Source organism: Equus przewalskii, chromosome 1 (assembly GCF_037783145.1).
Source record: "Equus przewalskii isolate Varuska chromosome 1, EquPr2, whole genome shotgun sequence".
In the NCBI taxonomy this organism is placed as follows: Eukaryota; Metazoa; Chordata; class Mammalia; order Perissodactyla; family Equidae; genus Equus; species Equus przewalskii.
The window spans coordinates 128,048,483-128,070,132 of NC_091831.1; the positions used below are offsets into that span (position 1 = coordinate 128,048,483).

The 21,650-nt window shown below is 40.5% G+C and overlaps 1 protein-coding gene across 4 annotated transcripts in view; it reads right to left on the minus strand.

Moving 5' to 3' along the window:
* ZNF609 (zinc finger protein 609) overlaps nucleotides 1–21,650 on the minus strand; it is a 208,217-nt gene that overhangs the window by 177,171 nt on the left and 9,396 nt on the right. For 2 of the 4 annotated variants that reach the window (XM_070577171.1, XM_070577170.1), the window contains exon 2: nucleotides 5,284–6,157. The exons of 1 other annotated variant lie outside the window; for it this stretch is intronic. In XM_070577171.1, the coding sequence (XP_070433272.1) occupies nucleotides 5,284–6,030 (747 nt within the window). In that variant the 5' untranslated portion in view covers nucleotides 6,031–6,157. Of the gene's footprint in view, nucleotides 1–2,277; nucleotides 2,527–5,283; nucleotides 6,158–21,650 lie in introns of those variants that run through there. One more of the 4 variants, XM_070577175.1, reaches the window with a different exon arrangement.

A 21,650-nucleotide genomic window follows, 5' to 3' on the forward strand; every position in this document is an offset into this window, starting at 1 on the left:
CTCTGTTTTGGCCGCCCAGGGTTTCGCTGGTTTGAATCCTGGGCGTGGACATGGCGCTGCTCATCAGGCCATGCTGAGGCGGCATCCCACGTGCCACAACTAGAAGGACCCACAACTAAAAATACACAAATATGTACCGGGGGGGCTTTGGGGAGAAAAAGGAAAAAAAAAAATAAAATCTTTAAAAAAAACCCAAAAAGTAGCAGTTTAAACTTTCCCTGGGGCTGGCCCGGTGGTGTAGTGGTTAAGTTCCATACGCGCTCCGCTTCCGGCGGCATCCCGCATAGCAGAACTAGAAGGACCTACAACTAGAATATACAACTAGGTAGTGGGGGGCTTTGAGGAGAAAAAGGGGGAAAAAAAAGAAGCCTGGCAACAGATGTTAGCTCAGGGCCAATATTTTAAAAAAAACGTAATTTTCGCTCTTTATATACAGTAGGATAGGTTTAGCACCAGCTGTAAATGATTGTTCTTTGCAAACATCATCGCCTTACCAAAAAACCCTAAACTCAAAGATCCTTTCTTCATTGTCTACAATGTTAAAATCAGTATGAAAAACAAACGAAAGCATCTTAAGAGTATCTGGACATTTATATCCAATGTTTCTGAGTTAGTCTTTAAAGTGGAAAAATAGAGAATTCCTCATAACAGGTAAAGATTTGTTAAAAATCCGGGAGTAACAATATACCACTAGAACTTGGTAACCAAAAACCTGGTTTCTATGCGTGGCTTTGCCATTGACTACCTGTGAGAGCCTAGGCAAGTCACATAACCTCTCTGGTCTTAGGTTCCTCTTTTACAAAATGAGGAGACTGGACAAGATAATTTTTCTCTGGGCCCTCCTTGAATTACAACACTCAGATGGAAAAGGGCTGCTGAAGAATAAATAAATTAAGCTCAGGCTCTGTTGCAGTTAGAGAACACATCTCTTTCCCACATAAATATCAACTTCTATTTAAATTTTTTCCATGAGGGGGCAGGCCCAGTGGCACAGCAGTTAAGTTCGCCCGTTCCGCTTTGGCGGCCTGGGGCTCGTCAGTTCGGATCCTGGGTGTGGACACAGCACCGCTTGGCAAGCCATGCTGTGGTAGGTGTCCCACATAGCAAGTAGAGGAAGGTGGGCACGGATATTAGTTCAGGGCCAGTCTTCCTCAGCAAAAAGAGGAGGACTGGCAGCAGATGTTAGCTCAGGGCTAATCTTCCTCAAAAAATAAATAAATAAATAAATAAATTTTTTCCATGAAGGAAAATGCTTGAGGGCATTTGGCTTCAGGAAGCAAGCCTGACTGGTATGCTATCAACAGCTGAGAAAGAACAGCTAGTGAAGGAGGAAGGTGTTAAGAGAGAAAGCCTTGGATCCAAAGGAATAAGAGACCTGACCTTGGTTGGGCAATGAGGGATTGCAACACAAGAGAACTGAGCTGGAAGGCATAAACTAGGGCAGGAAAACAAAACCAAGGGCAAAGGAAGATGCTCTCAGAGCACAGGATATGATAGCAAGCATGATCAGAAGGCGAAAGAGCAAAGAGCACACTTTATCATTTTCTTTGTATCCTTAACTAATGGGGGAAGTGGTAAATATACGCAGCATTCTGAGAGCAGAAGCTGAGACACAAACATGGGGAAAGCAGAGTGCAGTGTTCTTACCTCGTAAGATCAAAAACAGTAGCTAAAGAGGCAAGGGGAGCTTCTAGTTGCAAACTTCTAAATCCTTTAGCCACTAGAGCCTACTGGTTACATTATATGATTTGAAAAAAAAGGAGTCTCACCTTAAACTCCGACTTTCAAGCCCTGACTCTGACAGAGTCGGCACAGATAGATCTTTGCCTTCCATGGTTTGTAAATTCTTTTTTTCTTGCTTGTCAGTGTGGCAACACCATCACTAAGCTCGGGACATTCAGACAGACACACTCGCTCCTCCCTACCTCCCCTTCCATCTCTAACTTAACAACCTATCAATCAAACCAAAGGCAAGGGAACAGGCAGGAGCGGGAAGGCTCTGTCTTGTTTATTCCTCAACTCTCCCTCCCCCATCTCTTCAGCTGGCAGGAAGTATGAGACAGGAGTGTTCAAGTATGAGACAGGAGTGTTCAATAACAATTCAGGGCAGCAGCAGTTGCTAAGAGCCATCACTGGTCTCTCCTAGAACTCTGTGAAACAACACAATGAGCCCTGCCAGAGAGAGAGGTATGGTGGAGCAAAAGTGGGATTCCATGACAGGAAATCCACATCTTTGGCTCACAGAAAATTCCCTCTGCCATAGTCTGAGATACCTACCTTGATGAGAGAGAAGCTCATGAGGTAGATAATTTGAATATTCAAATCTCCCTCATAAGCTGGTAGCAGACATGTGACAATTCTATCCTACGCCACAAACTCCATTTGTCTTCTCTCCTTTTTCCAAGGGGGGTGGGGGTGGGGAAGACTCCAGTCAAGATACTTTCCAAATTTTATGAGTGTTTCCTCTTCATGATAGTTCCCAGCTCAGAGTATGTAATTCTTAGATTATATCAAAACATCTGTTTTGGTTCTGTTGGTTGTCCCCACATGGAAGGAACATTCCAAACCAGTTAAGCCACAGGCTAGTCCATATCTCAGAAAAATCTTAAAGAAGTGTTCAAAGACTTAGCTTATAACTATAGTACTAATCATCAAACATTGACTGAGCATCTATTATGCCCCAAAACCCTGGGGTCCTTGTTTCTCTAAAGCAGCTCCTCTGCAACATTTCTAGCCTTTTTTCCTTTAACTTGTGTCTTCCCCTCCTCCCATTCCAGAAATGCTCTCTCCCTGCACAGAGTGTTTTCATATCCTAGCAACTTCCAAACATCTATTTAAATAATTATTTATTTCAATGGTCAAAGGCTTTATGGAAAGGCACCCCTAGAACTAGACTGTTCAAAAGGCTTGAGGGAACAGGGAAAGGAATTAAGAAAGCAGGTTCTTGCTTACAGTAACACCAAACTGCACAGCAAATTTTCTGCTTCTAAAAGTACTTCCCAGCAATTTTATCTTTCTTCCAAAAACTGAAGCACAGTCTCTCTCCCTTTTCTCTCTCATTCCACTGCCCTACTCTCAGTCTCCTTCGGAGACAAAGCTTATAGCATAGCTACATTATTAATGGGCAAACCACCCTGGCACAAAGATGTATTCTTATCTTGAATGTACCGCATCTTTCAGCCCAATTATAATCTGAAGGGCAGCCACCCAAGCAGTCCCAGCACCTATAAGAGAAAACAGGTTCCATTTGCTTCTCTGTTGGAGACTATCGTGGACATTTAGACTTAAATCCAACATGAAGCTAAGCACCATTAATCCTTTCATCCACAGACTACTACTAGGTTTACACGATTGCAACATGAGTCCAGAGGTCTGAACAGAAAGGGAAATGAAGGCCACTCTCAGAAGTCACCACTTTTCAGCACAGGAAGAACAATGATTATGAACGTGAATATATGGCAAGAATTTACTGAAGCCAGATGTAGGGAACAGTCTAATGGGCCTGGAACAGAAGCAAGAACTCCTGGTACTCCTAGGCCTCTTTAAAACAGTATTATCCATCTGTACCCCAGAGAAAATGGTGAATCACAGCCAAGCACAGGATGAACCATGCCAGTAACCAGCTGGAACTTGACTCTGCTGAGGTGGACTACAGCATCTGCCACCTAAACACAGGCAGCCTCTCTGGCAGCTGCCACTGGTAAAAGGGAATGAACCTTTGTGGTGTTAGCGGAAGAAAATCCACAGCCCTGTTACCAGTGAAGCCCAGATGTTGCTAAGAGCTATAGATGTACCAAAGGCAAGACCAAAATACCTACAGCAAAGAAAGTGCAAGCTACTACTGGAATCCAGGCACTGAGAGGGCACCACCATCCAAACACACACATCTAGCCTCTATTTCTTAACACTTGGATATGGAAATAGGTATTCCCTATTGCAGCCAATGTAATTACAGAGAAATCAATTTATGTTGCATCTGTTGGGATCAGCTGAAAGGACAGAGTGAACAGAACACGGAGTGGAAAATCAAGAGCCAATGAACAGCTCATCACCAGGCCAGCCGCTTTGCAGGAAATTGTAAGCTGCTGAAGTTTAAGGCAGCCTGAGCTGACCCTAGACTCACATCTACTCTGCTCCAACCCCGCAAGCTCCATTTCCTGGGACATGAACCAAGATCATCTTCCCAGAGGAGGAGAGTCCCTCCTAGGGCTGCAGGCACCTGTCCTTCCAAGTCAAGCAGAAGGCAAGGTATCATTACACTGTTAGGCAGCCATTAAACACCAGGAGACTTTGATTCCCAATAGTTGAGGGAGATACCTGGCCAAGAACTATAGCTTTAGTGGCCAAAGAATCTCTTTCAAGGCCAAACTTTCATGGCCACAACACTATCTCATAAGGCCTGATTAAGTACCTCTTAATACAGTCAGTACCTCCTGCCCCTTTGTTTACCTGTCCCAAACTATGCCCCTTTGCTCTTTGGTAGCCATCAATAGAACACTTAGTAGATATCATGCCATGAAAATTATTCAACCCTTTTCTCTTCCAGAGACCCAGCAGAATCATTTATCCCATTAAGAACAGCACTCAGGGGGCCGGCCATGTGGCCGAGTGGTTAAGTTCACGTGCTCCACTCCGGCGGCCCAAGGTTTCACTGGTTTGGATCCTGGGTGCGGACATGGCACTGCTCGTCAGGTCATGCTGAGGTGGGGTCCCACATGCCACAACTAGAAGGACCCAGAACTAAGATATACAACTATGTACCAGGGAGGATTTGGGGAGATAAAGCAGGGGGAAAAAAAAAAGATTGGCAACAGTTGTTAGCTCAAGTGCCAATCTTAAAAAAAAAAAAAGAAAAAAAGAACAGCACTCAGCCAAAAGCATGTTCAGTTTATCAAGTTATTATTAATTTTATCAGTAACTCTGAGGATGAAAAGCCAGACAAGCTGGGGACCACATAAAGACTGATGCCAGCCTCTAGCAACAAGTGTCTTAGGTGGGACAAGGTGGGAGGTTTTCAACTTGATTTATAGAAAAATCAGTCTACCAAGTAGCTGCCCCCAACAAGAGATATTCTTTTCCAAAATGTCCAGGCCTGCTGTTCATGCATCTGTAGGGAATCCCCTAATTTGGAACAAAACCACATTATCATTACCAGCTGCTCTGACCTTATAATTGGTCATTACCCACAACCTAATAGCCTCCCACAGAGTGAACATAGCATTTGGTGGTTAGTCCAGGGCAGTTCTGACTGGCAGTGGGCAGCCAGATCTGGCCACCTCTTACCTTTTCAGACTTGACTTTCTTTAGCGGGCGACACTCATTCTCCCCTTCCTCTGGCTCCGGTTTAGCTCCCAAAGGATTGAGCGCTGCCCCAGGCTCAATAGCTATACTCCCAAGTGGCTCCACAGCGCCTGTATCCACCCCTGCACTTCCATCGTACTGACCACCCCGTCCTCCCAAGGGAACTGGCTGGAGGACCCCAGGATCCTTTTCTGAACAAGTCCCCACTCCTTCGCTTCTCTCCTTCTTGCTCTTAGATGAGCTGTTCTCCTTTTCCTTTTTGGAGCCGGCTACACTGCGGGATGCCTTAGCCGCCTTCTCTGAGCCCTTGGGAGCAATAGCAGCAACCAGGCTTCCTGCATTGGTACCATCTCCTGAGCGTCCCTGTACCTCTTTCTTGCTAGCTGCCCCCTCACTTGGAGTGAACAGGGAAGTCCCTGGAGTGGGTTTGCTAGTGTCTTTGCCACTCTTATTCCTTTTGGATTTTGATTTGCCTTCCTTCCCTTGAGGACCTGGCACTGGGGTCACAAACTTGATGTTGTCTGGTAGTGTGGCCACAGCATTGGGAGCCGGTATCCCCACCTCCTTTGAGCCTGACATTTCCAGTTTCTGCTGGTCCTTTTCCAGATCGGCGTCCAGGTCAATGATGAGATTCCCTACTCCAATGTCCCATTCATCCCCACTGTCGTATGTCTCAACCGGGTTTGCATCCACTCCTTTCCCTCCGGAGGCTCCACTGCTCAAGGACATCTTAGAGTCAACGTCCCACCTCAAGATTCAAGGCTCTTCCTTGCCCCCAGCTTTCCTATTTTCAGCTTCAGCTATGTTCTCAGACCTGTCACATTGGTCAGTACATGCCCAGTGGACAACATCATTGCTGGAAAAAGAAAATTTAAAGAGCTGTTAAAGGAAACAATACAGGCAAGAAGACAGCCTGAAATAAACTCCCACACAAAACAGACCCTTCCTAGGTGGCTATCACATCACAATGGACAAGACAAACAGGTTCAGTTGTATTTCTAACCAAGTCACATTGGACCAAGGGAAAAGTTAATTGCCACTCCATCTCCCCAGGGAAGAGTACAATATTTCCAATTGCCCAGAGATTCTGTGGTAAGTCTTAACTAGAAATCCTCTAGAGTTTGTTTCCCATTCCCAAGAGACTTACTTCTACTACCACAGTCAGCTGGCAAACCTCCCTCAATCAATACAGGCCCTGGCACATCAGATTCAAGCCCTAGCACAACTTTACTCATACCCTCTTTCTCCTTGCTTCTTCTTAAATTATCAGAGACTCAGAACATGGTCCAGCAAATGTTTTAAAAGCCCTCTACTAACAGGGCCTGTCTGTACTAATAATATAGATTGTTTGCTATTCTACTCTTGGGGGGAAAAAGTCTAATTACGGTTAAGAATAAAAGAGAAAAGCAAGCAGAACTGGGAAAAATACAAATCAGGATAAAGGACAAAAACCAAAACTACTGGAAACAAAACTCAGAGAGGACTCAACCAACCAGCTTAAGTTCAGTTAAATCAGCTGTATTAAACTCCAGGTTTCAAATTATGTCTAAATAACAAAATTCAATGTGGCCTTTCCCACTTACCATGAAAATGCCTATGAAGACAACAAAAAAAAGAGACAGAAAATTTTGCCCTATCGATAACTGAACACTACTAAAGAAACCTAACACAAGAATGTGGAATAACTCTCCAAATTCTTATATAAGATTGATGGCACTGTACTGATAAATACCAGGACCTCACCACATGAAATAGAGATTGGCTAAAAAAAGGGAGGTGGTAAAGAAGGCAATTTATGTCTTTCCAGTCTCCTGACTAAAGAGACCTGGGGAGTATACCATCTAGAAAACCTTGCAGCCAACATATACCATCCTGGTATTACTTTATGACAAAGCCAAAGAGTTCTGTTCCTGCTCACTCCCCTGACCACCATCTTTCTACAACCAGTTAGAAAATAACTCTCATAAGATAACAGAGCAGAAAGAGCCAGGAAGGGCACAATGAATGCTACAAAGTGGATTTCTAACAGGTAAACCCTATAGATAGGACAGAGACAAGACAAACTGTAGTTATTCACCTACATTCTTCAAGACAGGGTCAAAGAACCAGGGTGCAGTTCCAAGAGAAGATGGCATCCTAGGAGAGCAGAGCTGTACCAAGTAAATGCCTGCTAGCAACTGGAATTTGAGAAACGTGTGCACATTGATCTGCCATTTTAGCTGGAGATCTAAGAAGAAAATATACCCTTTACCCAAGTAAAGAGTTTAGCACCAACAGCAACCAACCACTGCTGGCATCAAGTCTACACAGATCTTACTTCATAAAAGGATGAGCAAAAAGTGTGTATACGGGGAAACATGAAGAAGGAACTATGAAAAAATGCCACCCATGAGGTAAAGGAAAAACAATCCCTGTCTGAAGAGTATGAGAAATGACTACCACTGAATATGATCCAGTTTTCTGAAGAAATTTTTAGCAAAATGTTTGGAATTCTCAACACTATGCTATGAGACTTGGCCTCCATGAAATAGTAGTGTAGTACATATCTGCTCATTCATTCAAAAAAATCTGTATTAATTACCTATGTGCCAGGCACTAAACTAGGTGCTGGGAATACAGCAGCAAATAAGAAGTGAATAAGGCAGTGGAACACGGTATTGAAAACAATTCTATTATGAGGGGCAGAGAGGATTTCTAGAAAAGGGAATGCTAACTCAATCTGCACTATGGAGAATTATTAAAGCATTGTTCTTCCCAACATAATTTATCACCTCTGCAAACTTTGCAATTGTGGCTAGACTTAGAGCATAATCCACATTCATCTAAAGCTTACCTACTTTCCTCCAGAGCTGCACTATCATCAGTATGTAATTTAACCATTAAAACAACCCCATGTTTGTTTTTCCTTGGAAAAGTAATAAAACTTTCAAAAGACCTTCCTCTAAAAACAAAAACAAAAACCTTCCAGAGGAAGGTTGAATAAAACTGAATGGAAAACTGAAGAAGAGATTAGAATAAATGGGAGGAAAGCAACCCATCAAGACATAATAAATGAATAACATCTTGAACTATAAAGATCTTCCATGCAGACTGAAAAGGTTCACTACTTTTTCAGCAAAATCAATTTAAAAAGCCAAACTTGCACACATTCTAGCAAAATTTTTAAATTACAAAGAACAAAAGTTGGGCCAACCTCAGACTGCTCTGCAATATTAAATGTTAAAAGAGAATGAAAAATCTACAGAATTTTGAAGAGAAAAGGTTGTTGGTCGAGAGTCTTACACTGAGTCAAATTGTTTGTCATATGTAAAAGCGATAGATTTTCAGTTACGTAAGAAGACATAATATATCTGTCTTATTAAAAACTGAAGCATTCGGGCCGGCTCGGTGGTGCAGCGGTTAAGTTTGCACAGTCTGCTTCTCAGCAGCCCAAGGTTCGCCAGTTTGGATCCTGGGTGCAGACATGGCACCACTTGGCAAAAGCCATGCTGTGGTAGGTGCCCCACATATAAAGTAGAGGAAGATGGGCATGGATGTTAGCTCAGGGCCAGTCTTCCTCAGCAAAAAGAGAAGGATTGGCAGTAGTTAGCTGAGGGATAATCTTCCTCAAAACAAACAAACAAACAAACAAACACTGAGGCACTAAAATCAGTTCAGTGTAGCATAAATTTGAATAATTCTTGTAAACACAAATACCAACTGAATTTTGTAATCTGAAGAGTAAACTCAACGCAGATATTAAAAATTATTCCTGAAAAAGATGAGGCAAAATCAATGCTTATAATAGAACCTCAAAAAGTTCAGCCTTAAACACCAGTAGGGAAAGACACTTCCTCAAATTCCTCTTGTCCCAATTCCACATGTCACAGCAAATTGCTTTTTTTCTAGTAAGCAAGAAATACTACCATTATATTTTTTAAAAATTGTGCTGCTTCTCAAAAGGGAGCTGGAAATGAAAAGAACATCTGATGGTCTGTGCTCTTTTCCAGGTTCCATATCTTAAGTGAGATATTCATTAAATAAGGGATATCCAGAAGAGTACAGTAAAACAACAAGAAGCCATTTCATTAGAGGACAGGTCTTTGAAACCGGTATTCTTTAGTCTGGAAAGGAGAATACTAAAGGGAGATAGGCTAGTTAGCTTCAAATATACAATAGTCGCAATGTGGAAGACAGAAACTTATGCTGAGGGTAGAAACAGGACCAGTGAGTAGAAGTTATAGAAAGACAGACGTTTAACTCAGGAAAAAATTTACTATCTTGAGATTTCCAACAATGGTCCACAATGCTTAATGAAGCCATATCTTTATCACCGAAAGTACTGTACACAAAAAGCATAATCACCTGTCAAGCAAATTACATAATGAATTCCTCTATATGTGGTAAGGGGTAGTCTGGACATGCCTTAGGCCTTTTTCAAATCTATAATTCTACTAATGTACCTATAAAAAAGTGCCTTCCCTACTAGAAAACTATCTAGAATTTCTGAATGAGCAGGATACACAGAAAACATATCCTGAGGATTGATCTTTAGTCGTCCTGATGTTTTTTAGAGCGCCACTGTCCTCCTATTTTTGAGAGTTTCATAAGTACAACTTTTCAACCAGGTGACTTTTCAAGAAATCCAGGCTTCCAAACCCAGCAGGCTTCACGGTAACTTTGGTGGTACATTTCCAAAGATACACTGTAAAACTGCCAAGGATTCTTTAATCAGCTTGGCTGCAGCTGCCAAACCACTTCCCATCTGCTCCCTACAGCATCGCTGGCTTTATACAGTTAATAATCAACTCTGTGACAGGTCACTGCAGAGATGTTTAACCCCAGGAGGTATGGTAACTAACACGCTAGCTGGCAATGAAAAGCACTGACCTCTTGCTTGCATGGCAGAGAAAGTGAAGAATCAGGAGAACCAATACCTTACAAAGACCACAGACATTTTCAACTTGCAAAAGTTTCTCTAAATATTTTCCTCTCTCCTCTCCTTCTGCCTAAGTGTACTCCACTTCTTTATTTAGGACCACGATTTACGAGACTCTGGAATTACTTGTCAGTACCATTTGTGCTTTGTTCCTGCACCTAATCACCAAAGAACTCCTCTCTGTATGGATATAGCTAAGGGACCAAGATAGGTCATGACAATCATTTCCCATACCCTGTACCTATAACAACACAAGTTCAAATCCCAGTTTCCTCTCTGGAACCCAACTCCATCTCCCAGCCCACAGACTAGTTTCTAGTCACACATTTCAGGTCATTAACTGCTTTTTTCTTGGAGCACATGTCGTAGATCACACCACTCCCCTACCTCAGGAATGAACAAGCCCTCTTTTCAAGAAGGCTAAGAATGAGAAAAACAGTCTTCATGTGAGGTCTCTGCCCCTGCCCAGAGGACATAAGCAGTAACTGACTCTACTTATGTCCAAACATAGTAACAGTACTCCTCTTTCCACCCAGATAGAACTCTGGATCCATCCTAGAGGGCTTCAAAGAGAGAGAATCTTTTTAATTGCCAGCTACTCACAGATAATCTGCTCTAAGTAGCAAATTGTCCAATGCTGTTTCACTGTAAATCTATCTGTTTTCCCCTCTTCTTATGGGTTTTGGATCAATCTTCTCCTAGGCTTCGGCCTGAGCAAGTGACAGTTGTGTATGAGTGTACATAATCTGCTTGGGACCACACAGGTCACACACATTTGGACGTGACGGTGATCTCTCTGGCTAGGTAGTTCCCTCCAAAAGCTGTATGGACAAAGGAAAAAAACGCTATACTCAATTCTAGGAGGGTAGCATGCTGTAGGAAAAAGAGCACTGAACCTAGAATCAAGTGACATGATTTCTGGACTCGGATTTCCACTGACCTTAGCCAGGTTGCTAGCCAAGTTGCTTCATTAAATATTAATTCTCTCATTATAAAATGGAGGAAGAGCCATCATGGTTCTAAGCATATTATGAGAACACAAATCTGAAAAATAGAAGACAACTCAAAAATATAAAATGACTTAAATATTCTCATAATGTCCTGGTGTCTGAACTTAAAGAGGACTGTTTTACAGTTATACTTTATATAGAGTATCTAAAGTATTAAGGAAAAAAAAGGAAAAATGTTTTTAAAAAATTTTTACAAATTAAATTACAAGTAGTACTCATATCCATTTGAGTTCTATGAAAGAAAATGGCAACTCTTTCTTCTTCCTTGAACTCCGTGGTCCGAGTTTTCCCTTTAGGCTACTCCTACCTGAGATGTGGCTCATAAAACCCTATACTGTAGTTACTGACAGGAAGTCTCCATCTTGCTTCAAAAATCCCTCAGGACCAAGGTACCAATCTCAAGGCTGATAGTTTTAACATCTGGACTATTTTACCAACTGTTCCAATCCACTAGATGGTTGACACCACCCTAACAGGACAGGCCTTGAAATCTAAATTGTCTGAGATTGACAGGGTTTGATGCCCTAAGGAACTGTCAATAAACCAGTGCGCTACAACAAAGTTGCTAGAAGAAAATCATATTATACCATTCCAGATGCTACCCTGAAATCACATTGTACTTAGCTAGCATCAGGTGAGGCGAGCACAACATGTAAACCATCCTCTTCCCCAGGTGGAAGAACAGGCATCTCCCTCTCCACCTGCCACACTTCTTAGACGCTCACTAATCAACTGAATTTCCAACTATGGCTCAAACGAGAAACAATCAACTTTCCTTTGGGCCTCTCCTTTAATTTATCACATTAATTACTGTAACAAAGGAACTGTGTCATCTCCTTAAGTACCATAGCTCTCGGCTCATATCCCCAATGGGGATCAGATAAAACCAGGCTAACAGTGCCAATTTGAGAAGATGGATCCAATTCAACAGGGTTCATCTGACCATGTGTCACCTAAGGACAGAAGAGTAAAAGTGTAGCATCTCTCAGTCCCTGAGTGTTTATATGCTGCACCTCATGAATAGTTTTATGGTCCTCACAGGCTGCTATTCTCAAAGATTACGAGGCTTGACCTGTTTCATTTCACATAGCAACTGACACTTCCACCAGGACCAGAGGTATTCAATAGGGCTCGGGTTTAGAGCCTTGGTGTTTGTTAATACTGCTCTGTGCCAGTATACATCTCACAATAGGCAAAATAGTATACTGAATATGTAAATAATTCAGTCCCAACCCTATAGGGATTCATTTGGTGGAAGTGGTCCACAGAGAAAATTCTTACGAAGGCCTATGTGTCAGTAGGCCAAGAAGCAGAAGGCAAAAATCATCTAAACAAAGTTCCACCATCCCCCATCTCCTAATAATTGGTGAGCTATGTAGCCCTTTATAATTTAGCTCCTATCCCCAGTGCTAAACTTTCAGTGCTAAAGAGAAAGAAGTGATGTCAAATTCTCAAGAGAAAGTGAATAGTGGAGACAGCTTAGGAATTAGGAGATTTAAGATATTGGCCCTCCAAACAGCACTCTTCTGTCAAAGGTTTTCTGTATCTCAATCTCCTCTCTAAAAGAAGGAATAATATGGGTCAAGGTCACAGGCATGAGGCAAAGGAAAAAAACCTAAGCATTTTCAGGAAATACGAGGAATTACCTTCACTTTTTATATTGGAGACCTCACCTCCCTTCCTAAAATAAGAACTACTATCTTACAGTATCTCTCAAGAGTAGAGACAAAGAAAACTTCTCTATCAAAAGGTAATATCTATACTACTAGACTAACCGTAAAAAATGGTGGAATCCACCTTGCACATCCTTAAGGATATCTAAGCCATGTCTGTTTCTCCAGGCTTGTCTCATGGCCACACTGTCCTCTGCATTCCACTCCCACCTTACTGCCTCATGGCATTTACTTGAAAGACATTCCCTGCACACATCCTACCTCCCAATGTGTGTGATGACTTAACATTTGTTTCCTCCACTAGACTGCAAGCACCCTGGGGCAGGGGCTGTGTCTCTTTTGCTCACCACTGTATCCTATGAACAGTGTTTCGTTTGTAGTCCTCCCTCAATAAATATTTTAGTCAATAAATGAGTGAATGAACACTGCTTTCCTTAATGGGCATTATCATAACAGTGCCCAGGCTGCCAATTTTCCTCCCCATTCATACCTCATGTTGATTTGTCACTAGTTATAAACTGTCTCAATTACCTGGCAGTCTTCAAATTTACTAGAATAGAGTGTGGATTCCTCTCTCTAGGATAAAGGATGCAGATTCATTAAGAGTCTAGGGGGAAGGTTAGAAATCAAAGCAGTGCCCACATTTCTTAAATGCCTAACTGCTCCAGTGAATTCTCAGCCTTCAAACAGTTTCATCCAAGCACAGCTGCTACCCAAAATAGAGCTAGTCCACAAATCAGGTGTTGTGGACATAATCAGGTCGTAGGAGCCCTCATGTATATACTTAAATGTATGGTAAGTTTTATCAGACTTAAACAACCCAGTTATCACATTTTAAACACTGTCAAAGGTGACAGAAGTCAGAAAAGTGGTCATGTCTGGGAGGGGGTTATTGAATAGAAAGAAGCATGAGGGAACCTTGTGGGGTGCTGGAAATGTTTTATATCTTGAACTGGATGGAGCTTATATGGCTGTACATATTTGTAAAAATTAAGTTGTACACTTTAGTGTACCTAACATACTTTATTATATGCACATTATTCTTCAAAAAAAAAAAGCATAAGAGCAAATACCTATGAACAGAGAACTGCACTAGTGGATCAGGGTCCTTGTCCTAAAGTAGAATTTTATGTGATCGTGGTAAAAGGGAATCATGCCATCAATCTTCACAGGTTAAGGATATTTAGGGGGATGGAAGAAAAGGAAGGAAGGAAAGAAAAGAATAAGAAAGAAATGGCAGGAACGGGGGGCGGGGGCGGGGAGAGAGAGAAGGAAGGAGAGAAGGAAAGGAAGGAGGAAGGGAAAGGAAGGCAGGCAGACAGAAAGAAATTACTTAAGGATTACCCTGTGTTTGACTATATTGTGAGGAGATTTACAGATCTGTTGGAGAGTCTGAAAGAATTAATCAGTCATAGGGACACAACAACAAAACCAAAAAAATGAGATAAGTAATGATATTAAATCCTAGAAAAAAGCAAAAGTCATCCAAGAAAACGTAATAGTAGTATACTAGTAATGACTCCATAATAGACAATATTTACTTATCACAATAAATAAAGCATATTGATCTAACCAAAATTTGTGACATAACTACATTAGGAGGATTTGATAAGGGGAGAGCAAGAGGGGAACATATTATTTATTATTTAGAAATACAGGAGTAAATACAAGACTAAAAACTTTAAAGCAGTTGCCTATTGGGAGTGAGAGTTGGTGCTCGGAAAGGGTAAATAGTGGATTACTGATTTTCATTAAAAGCTGTAGTACTATTTGACTTTTAATATAAAGTTCATGGGAAGACAAAAACAAAAAAGTATATGTATTAATTTGATAAAATACATTTTAAAATATTTTCACAAAAAGTTAAGGATATACTTCCCAAAATATTCCTGGATTCCCGTAACAGGTATTATAAAATGTTATCAACCCAATAATTTATTGAAAATCTTATAGGAGATGGGAGGAGGGGCAGCAGAAGTGAGGTAGTGTGACTATAATTATAAGGGCAACTTGAGGGATCTTCGTGGTGATGGAACTATTCTGTATCTTAACTGTGGTGGTAATAAAATTACATAGACACTAAATACACACAGTCATAAATGGGTACGAGTAAAACTGGGGAACTCTGAACAAGATGGGTGGATTGTATCAATGTCAATAATTGATTGTGATATTGTACTATAGTTTTGCAAGATGTTACACTGGTGGAAACTGGGTAGAGGGTACAAGCGATCCCTCTGTATTATTCTTAGAACTGCATGAGACTCTACAACTAAAATAAAAAGTTTAATTAAAAAAATCAAAAACCTTCTTGACCTTATTTTTATACTCTACCTCTAGGGTAAACACATTTTATTATTTACTATTGAAAGGAGTAACCCAATAATTAAGCTCAATTCATTTCTAACTTGAAAGGGTGCTCTCTATTCAATACAGGATCTTAAGAACTCGTGAACAAGTCTCTACGTTCTTCTCATCACTTGTAGGGTTTGATAATATTTCCTCTGTCTTTAAAACCTGAAGATTTTTTTTTACACGTCTTTATTAAAGTCTTTACCTCCTCCGGTCACCAGCTCTGATAAATATTTCTTGGGGATCAAGAGAATACACAGTATCACAAACATAGACAAACGTTGGTTTTGCATAGAGGGAAGTTTATTTTTATCTTTATTTAGTTCTGATTCTCTTCCTAATGATGCCCAGCATTTCCCTGGCAGCACACTGAGCAAATTTTTCTAGAAACAGCCTACCAAGATTCCCACTTTCCTTTGGGGGCTACAATTGTTAGCTAGAAGTTACTCATGCTAAGAAAGTGGTTTGGACTTGATGCCTCTTTTTAAATGTAATACTTGTCTACACCGAACCTCATCTTCTATTTTTCATCCCATATACACAGCCAAGATATTCTTGAAGTATAATCTTAAATAATTTTGGAACCTAAAAACCTGAAAGAGCGTAATGTTATGGGAAAACCTGAATATGTCACTTATATATAATATTTACTAAAATGTGAAATGAGATGAGTGTCATTGCTTAACTCTTCCACCTAAAAGAAACTTATCATCAAGATGGCTTCTGGAGGTAATGTCATGAGGAACCAGCGCAGTGCAAAAAACAAAAAAAAAAGGAAACAAAACATGGGAGAAGGCAGAAAAGTTCAATTCCACTCTTTAGTCTCTCCTACACGTGTAACAATCTCCGGCAAGCCACTGCACTTATTTGAGCCTCAGTTAGCTCACCTGTAAAAAGCTGAGATAATATACCATACACATTGTAATATTCTCATCAGAAACTGGAGTAGCACCCTGACATCAAACTTATTAATATTCCTACAGCAAAATGAAAATATTACTTGAAATAGAACCCCAAAAAAGGCTATAAGTAGCCTTTTATGAGCTGAAGTCAGGTTTGTGCCTGCCTTACAAAAAGACTTTCAGTTGTCAGAGTCTTGGGGTTTTAGAACTGCAGAGAAGGAACTGTCAACCTCTAGAAGTGTTTACTGTCAGAAAGCCATTTTACTAATGTACAAGAAAACATTTTCTCCCCCTTCACAAGTAAAGTTTTTAAACAGCCTTTAGCCTGACTTTAGTAAGTCTTTTCAAACTAAACAACATCCACTAGTAACAACTCTGTCCACACACAATTGTTAATGATTTCTCATATGTGAATTCTTATGTCAACTAACGCATTGCCTTGGCCCCAATAAGTTACATGAATGGTACCAAGTCATCTCAATCTTTAATTTACATTTTATCAGTTTTCCAATACAGTTTTTAGTTTCTCTACCTCTAAATGCTTCTTATGGACAGAACCACATTTGAAATCTACACTGGTCCCTTAGTGTAACGACCACTGCATTACAAGTTGAAGAGTTATCCTTTCACTAAGAGTTCCACAGTTCATTGTTGAATTCTTTCTAAATTCTTGGTTAGATAAATTTGATCTCATCAAGCTTATCAATTTGATCAAGAAAAGCCTAGGCAGCTAGAAAAAACAGGTATTGGAAATATTAAATATATGTTAACATTTCTGGGATAATTCCTGAGACTTCTTTACATTTTTCTGTACTTTCTGTGTTTTAAAAAAGATTAATTCATGTTCTAGTCAGAAAAAACAAATAGTTAAGCATCTATCACCATTTGACCTAGAAGCTTTAATCTGCTTGGGAAGAGGGAAAAACGGAAGTGGAAATTCTCTAATGTTTTCATCCCTGAATGGATCTTTCACACCACGATCAAGTAGTCTTACCAATTTTCTAGCTGCCTTTCCATTTTTAACGTCTTCTTAAAAAGACAAAAACAAATGTAAAACTCTTACCATCAGTTGTACAAAGAGGCTTATCGAATTCATCTTTTTTTCTTTCACCTAATTTACAGGTGGCACTCAACTATCATCACTTTGTGGGCTTCTCTGGCCTTGACTTTCTGAAAACGTTACTAATTTTTTTTAAAGATACTTTTCTTCTCTCCACAGCCTCTAAGACTATGCCAAATAACCATCTGTTTTGTATGGTCCTTTTGATCCCTTGCTTTTAACGTGGACTTTTAATAAAATAATTTTTAAGTCTTTAAACTTCTAGTGGGTTATTTGCTTTTTAAAATCTTTCTTTCCACTTTTCCTAATGTACATACTTGATCACAGCTCAATTTCTTACAAATGAATTTACACATGACAGATTTTATTCTTCCTCTCCCTGAAGAATGCTGAGCTTAATCAAGATATGGTTACTACTAAATACAGTTGTCCTACAGAAACCTTTGTCAATTCTTGTTTGTTCCTCAAAGTAAAATCCAGGTTATGTCTTTGCTTTGTGGATTCTAAAACTGCCAACAGTTAAGAAGTAGTTTGTCTGTCTTAATCAAAACCAGATCTCCACATTTGCTCTCAAAGAAGTATTTAACCAATCTATGTATAAATAAATAAACCCCACATTTCTATTATCTGGCCTAATTTTGAAGCTTCTCCAATCTCCTTTAACATTTTCAACTCAATCACATTATTTTGATTAAGATTGTGACACTTTTATTTAAGCAAGGATTTCAATCCTTAGAAAAATGTAATCCCTGGGGCCGGCCCAGTGGCACAGCAGTTAAGTTCGCACGTTTTGCTTCAGCAGCCCAGGGTTGGCCAGTTCAGATCCCGGGTGCAGACATGGCACTGCTTGGCAAGCCACGCTGTGGCGGGTGTCCCACATATAAAGTAGAGGAAGATGGGCACGGATGTTAGCTCAGGGCTAACCTTCCTCAAAAAAAAAAAGTAATCCCTTGCTGCCTCTATCATTCCTATGAAGTGTATACAGTAGAAGCACCACATTTCAATGATTAAGTCTCCTTCCATCAAGTATCTAAGATGTGAGGGGCTGGCCCCGTGGCCAAGTGGTTAAGTTCACGCGCTCTGCTGCAGGTGGCCCAGTGTTTAGTTGGTTCGAATCCTGGGCGCGGACATGGCACTGCTCATCGAGCCACGTTGAGGCGGCGTCCCACATGCCACAACTAGAATGACCCACAACTAAGAATATACAACTATGTACCAGTGGGCTTTGGGGAGAAAGAGGAAAAAAATAAAATCTTTAAAAAAAAAGTATCTAAGATGTGAATTAAGTCATTACACCATTATTTTGCCTACCAGTAAAAAGGAAACAAAAATTATATAAGGATGACAGAAATGGCACTAATCATGTTTATGTAACATTTTAAAATAAATCTAATACTTCAGATCACATATTCAGGTAAAATACATTATAGATTTGTTGTTGGAAAAAAATGCCACTTCACTGTTATGTCACCTACCCCAAGGTGACTTGCTAAAACTGAATTCCTTGGGGCTGGCCCTGTGGCCAAGTGGTTAAGTTTGCGCGCTCCGCTGCAGGCGGCCCAGTGTTTCGTTGGTTCGAATCCTGGGAGCGGACATGGCACGGCTCATCAAATCACGCTGAGGCAGCGTCCCACCTGCCACAACTAGAAGGACCCACAACGAAGAATATACAACTATGTACTGGGAGGCTTTGGAGAGAAAAAGGAAAAAAATAAAATCTTTAAAAAAAAAAAAACAAAACTGAATTCCTTTCTTATAGAAAGGCTCCATAAGAAAAGAATATTGCCAGACACTGCTCTGTATTTCCCTCTCTGTGCGACAGTGTTTTGGACTCATCTGAAATCCACATTGCCAGAATTTCTAGCTCTGCTAGGACTGGAAGGACCTACTAATACAAACCAGAGAAACATAAATACTGAAAAAACAGTTTCCATTAGCAAACTAAGCTATGTTAAAGGACTTTTACTAATAAAGCAATACAATTTGGTCAGTTAAACTGAGATCCTTTCAATCAATAAAGAAGAAAACAACATACACCTGAATTCAACAGCTGCTGGCTTTAAAGTTCACAGTGTCAGTAACATGTTATTGTACACTCAAGCATATGTAGTGAGAATGTATGACTTCAAGTTTGATAGAGAGCAAATCCCTACAGAGAAAAGCAACGTGAAATGTGCCTAGAAGCTCACCTAACATTAGAACTACATTTGCCCAAAAGTAACAGATTTTTCTCAGCATGGACTCAAGTTCATTAAGAACTTTTATTCTAAAATTACGTATCAAAAAGAGCATATTTTTGCAGAATGGCAAATACGTCTCCTATTCCTACTGCACAAGCTGACAGTGTAACTAACTAAAAATAGTGTGTACAGGTTCTGTACCTCGGCTATCTCAAATAGCAGACAGTGTAACAGGCTGCGAGCTTGATGTCCACAAGTTGCATTCTACATAATCCAAGGACAGAAATAAGACAGTCCATCTCTTATATATTAGGTAGGAAATTTCAGTCAATAACCAAAACAGTCTGGCCTAAGGGATTTCTGTTTCCTTTGAGCTTCATGTAAAGAAAAAAAGGAAGAGGTAACAGGAAAAATAATGAAGGTGTAGAAGGGTTAGGAAAGAGCAAGCAAGGAAATTATAAGAAAATTTATAACATACAACTCAAACGAGAGAGCATCTAGACATCATAAGACATGTTCATCCTTCGGCTAATCAATTTGGTACTGAGACTTCCAGAACATAGCTAGCTATGTGTTGAGAGAAAGTCAAAATACCACAAACCTGAAAATTCAATTTTTAAGCCGGAAACAGAGTACACACTCCTTGAAAGCTTATTTTTAAAAAGCTATCCCAAACAAAGTTGCTGAGGCCTCACTAGAAAGAGGGAAGGTCATGATATTGGGCTTTATCTCTTTGAGGAAGGTGATAACTCAGAGGCCTAACTTACCTATCACTCTAGGCACCCAGGGCCTAGTCAGCAGAAGGGTAAATCCCACCCTCTACAAGGCCTCCAGTTCTACCCCTGGTGTCCTCCAGACATGACTGACTGCAATTTTCACCACGATTAACTTCCAGGAATGGCAGCCAGAGGAGCAGCCAGGAGAAAAGAACATAACGAGTAGCTATTTCCCCTTCAATGTCAGCTAGATTCTTTGGAACAACTGCAGACACTGCCTCTCTCTCTTGCTGGGGAGAGGCGCATTCAGCAACCTCAGGGAAGTGCCTAACAGCCCAGTAACACACTGGCACCACATTTCTCAAAGATGCCTGACTATCTTATTTAAAGCTGCAACTCTCCCACCTCCCCCACTTATCCCTCCTCCACACTTCTAATCTCCCTTACTCTGCTCTGTTTCCCCCCCACATCATTCATCACCCTCTTAATATTATTATTTATTATGCTTATTTCTATTTCCTTCTGTTAAAAGGTAAGATAGAGGAGGTTGGGATTTTTGGTTTATTTTGTTCACTGATAGATCTTAAGCAGCTAGAGCAGAACCTCACATATGGTAGGAATCCAATAAATATTTATGAGATAAAAGAAGAAAATCAGAAAAACTAAAAAGACCTCCAAGAGGTCAACACCACCCAGAGGGCCCAACAATGCCTATATCCCTCTAAGAGAACCAGTGGTTCCCGTGACTGCCCTACACTGCCCCCACCCACCATGTACTACCTGTTCCCCCTCCCCCAAGTCTTCCATCAGCTAGGAACCACAGTACTGCTGCAGGCAGTAAAGGCAACAAACGCTTGTCCTTGAGTCTGAGGGATTTCTGAAGGCTTTCATAATCTGCGCCTTGTTCCTAGGTTATTCACTTGGGGATAAAATGTGTTGAATGAAAGTTACCTTAGCATAAAAAGAGGCCTGAAAAAAAAAAATCACAAGAAGTTTTTGTTTTCAAAAATCGAATTCCAACTCAATTCAGCAAGCATTAATTAAGCATAAAGTTATATTCAAAGCATTGGGCTAGAAGCCATGGGGAAGAGAAGACACAGGTCTCTTAACCGAGGTTAGAATGAGGGAGGAAAAAAATATATTCACAAATAATTATAAGTAAAGACAATGTGTGATAAAGTGCTATAATAGAGATCCTAGCAAGGAGTTAAAGAGATACAGAAGAAGATGAAATCAATTCTGGAACTAGGTGGGTGGGGAAAAATAGGGTTAAAAAAGGCTTCAGGAAGGAGATGAAATTTTTTGCTAGGTTGAAGGAAGGGTCAGATTTGGAGTTGAATGCCTTGGAGCAGGGAAGGGAATTCCAACCAAAAAGAAAAAAAGGAAAAAAAAAAACTAAGGTGCTAAGACTGAAAAATGCAGAGTAAGCTGAAGGAATGGCTATAAAGAGCGAGAGAAATAAATGAAATAAGGTTGAGGAAGGCCAGGGTTGGCCAAGTTATGGACGATTTTGAGTGCTGGCCTATGCAGGCAATAAG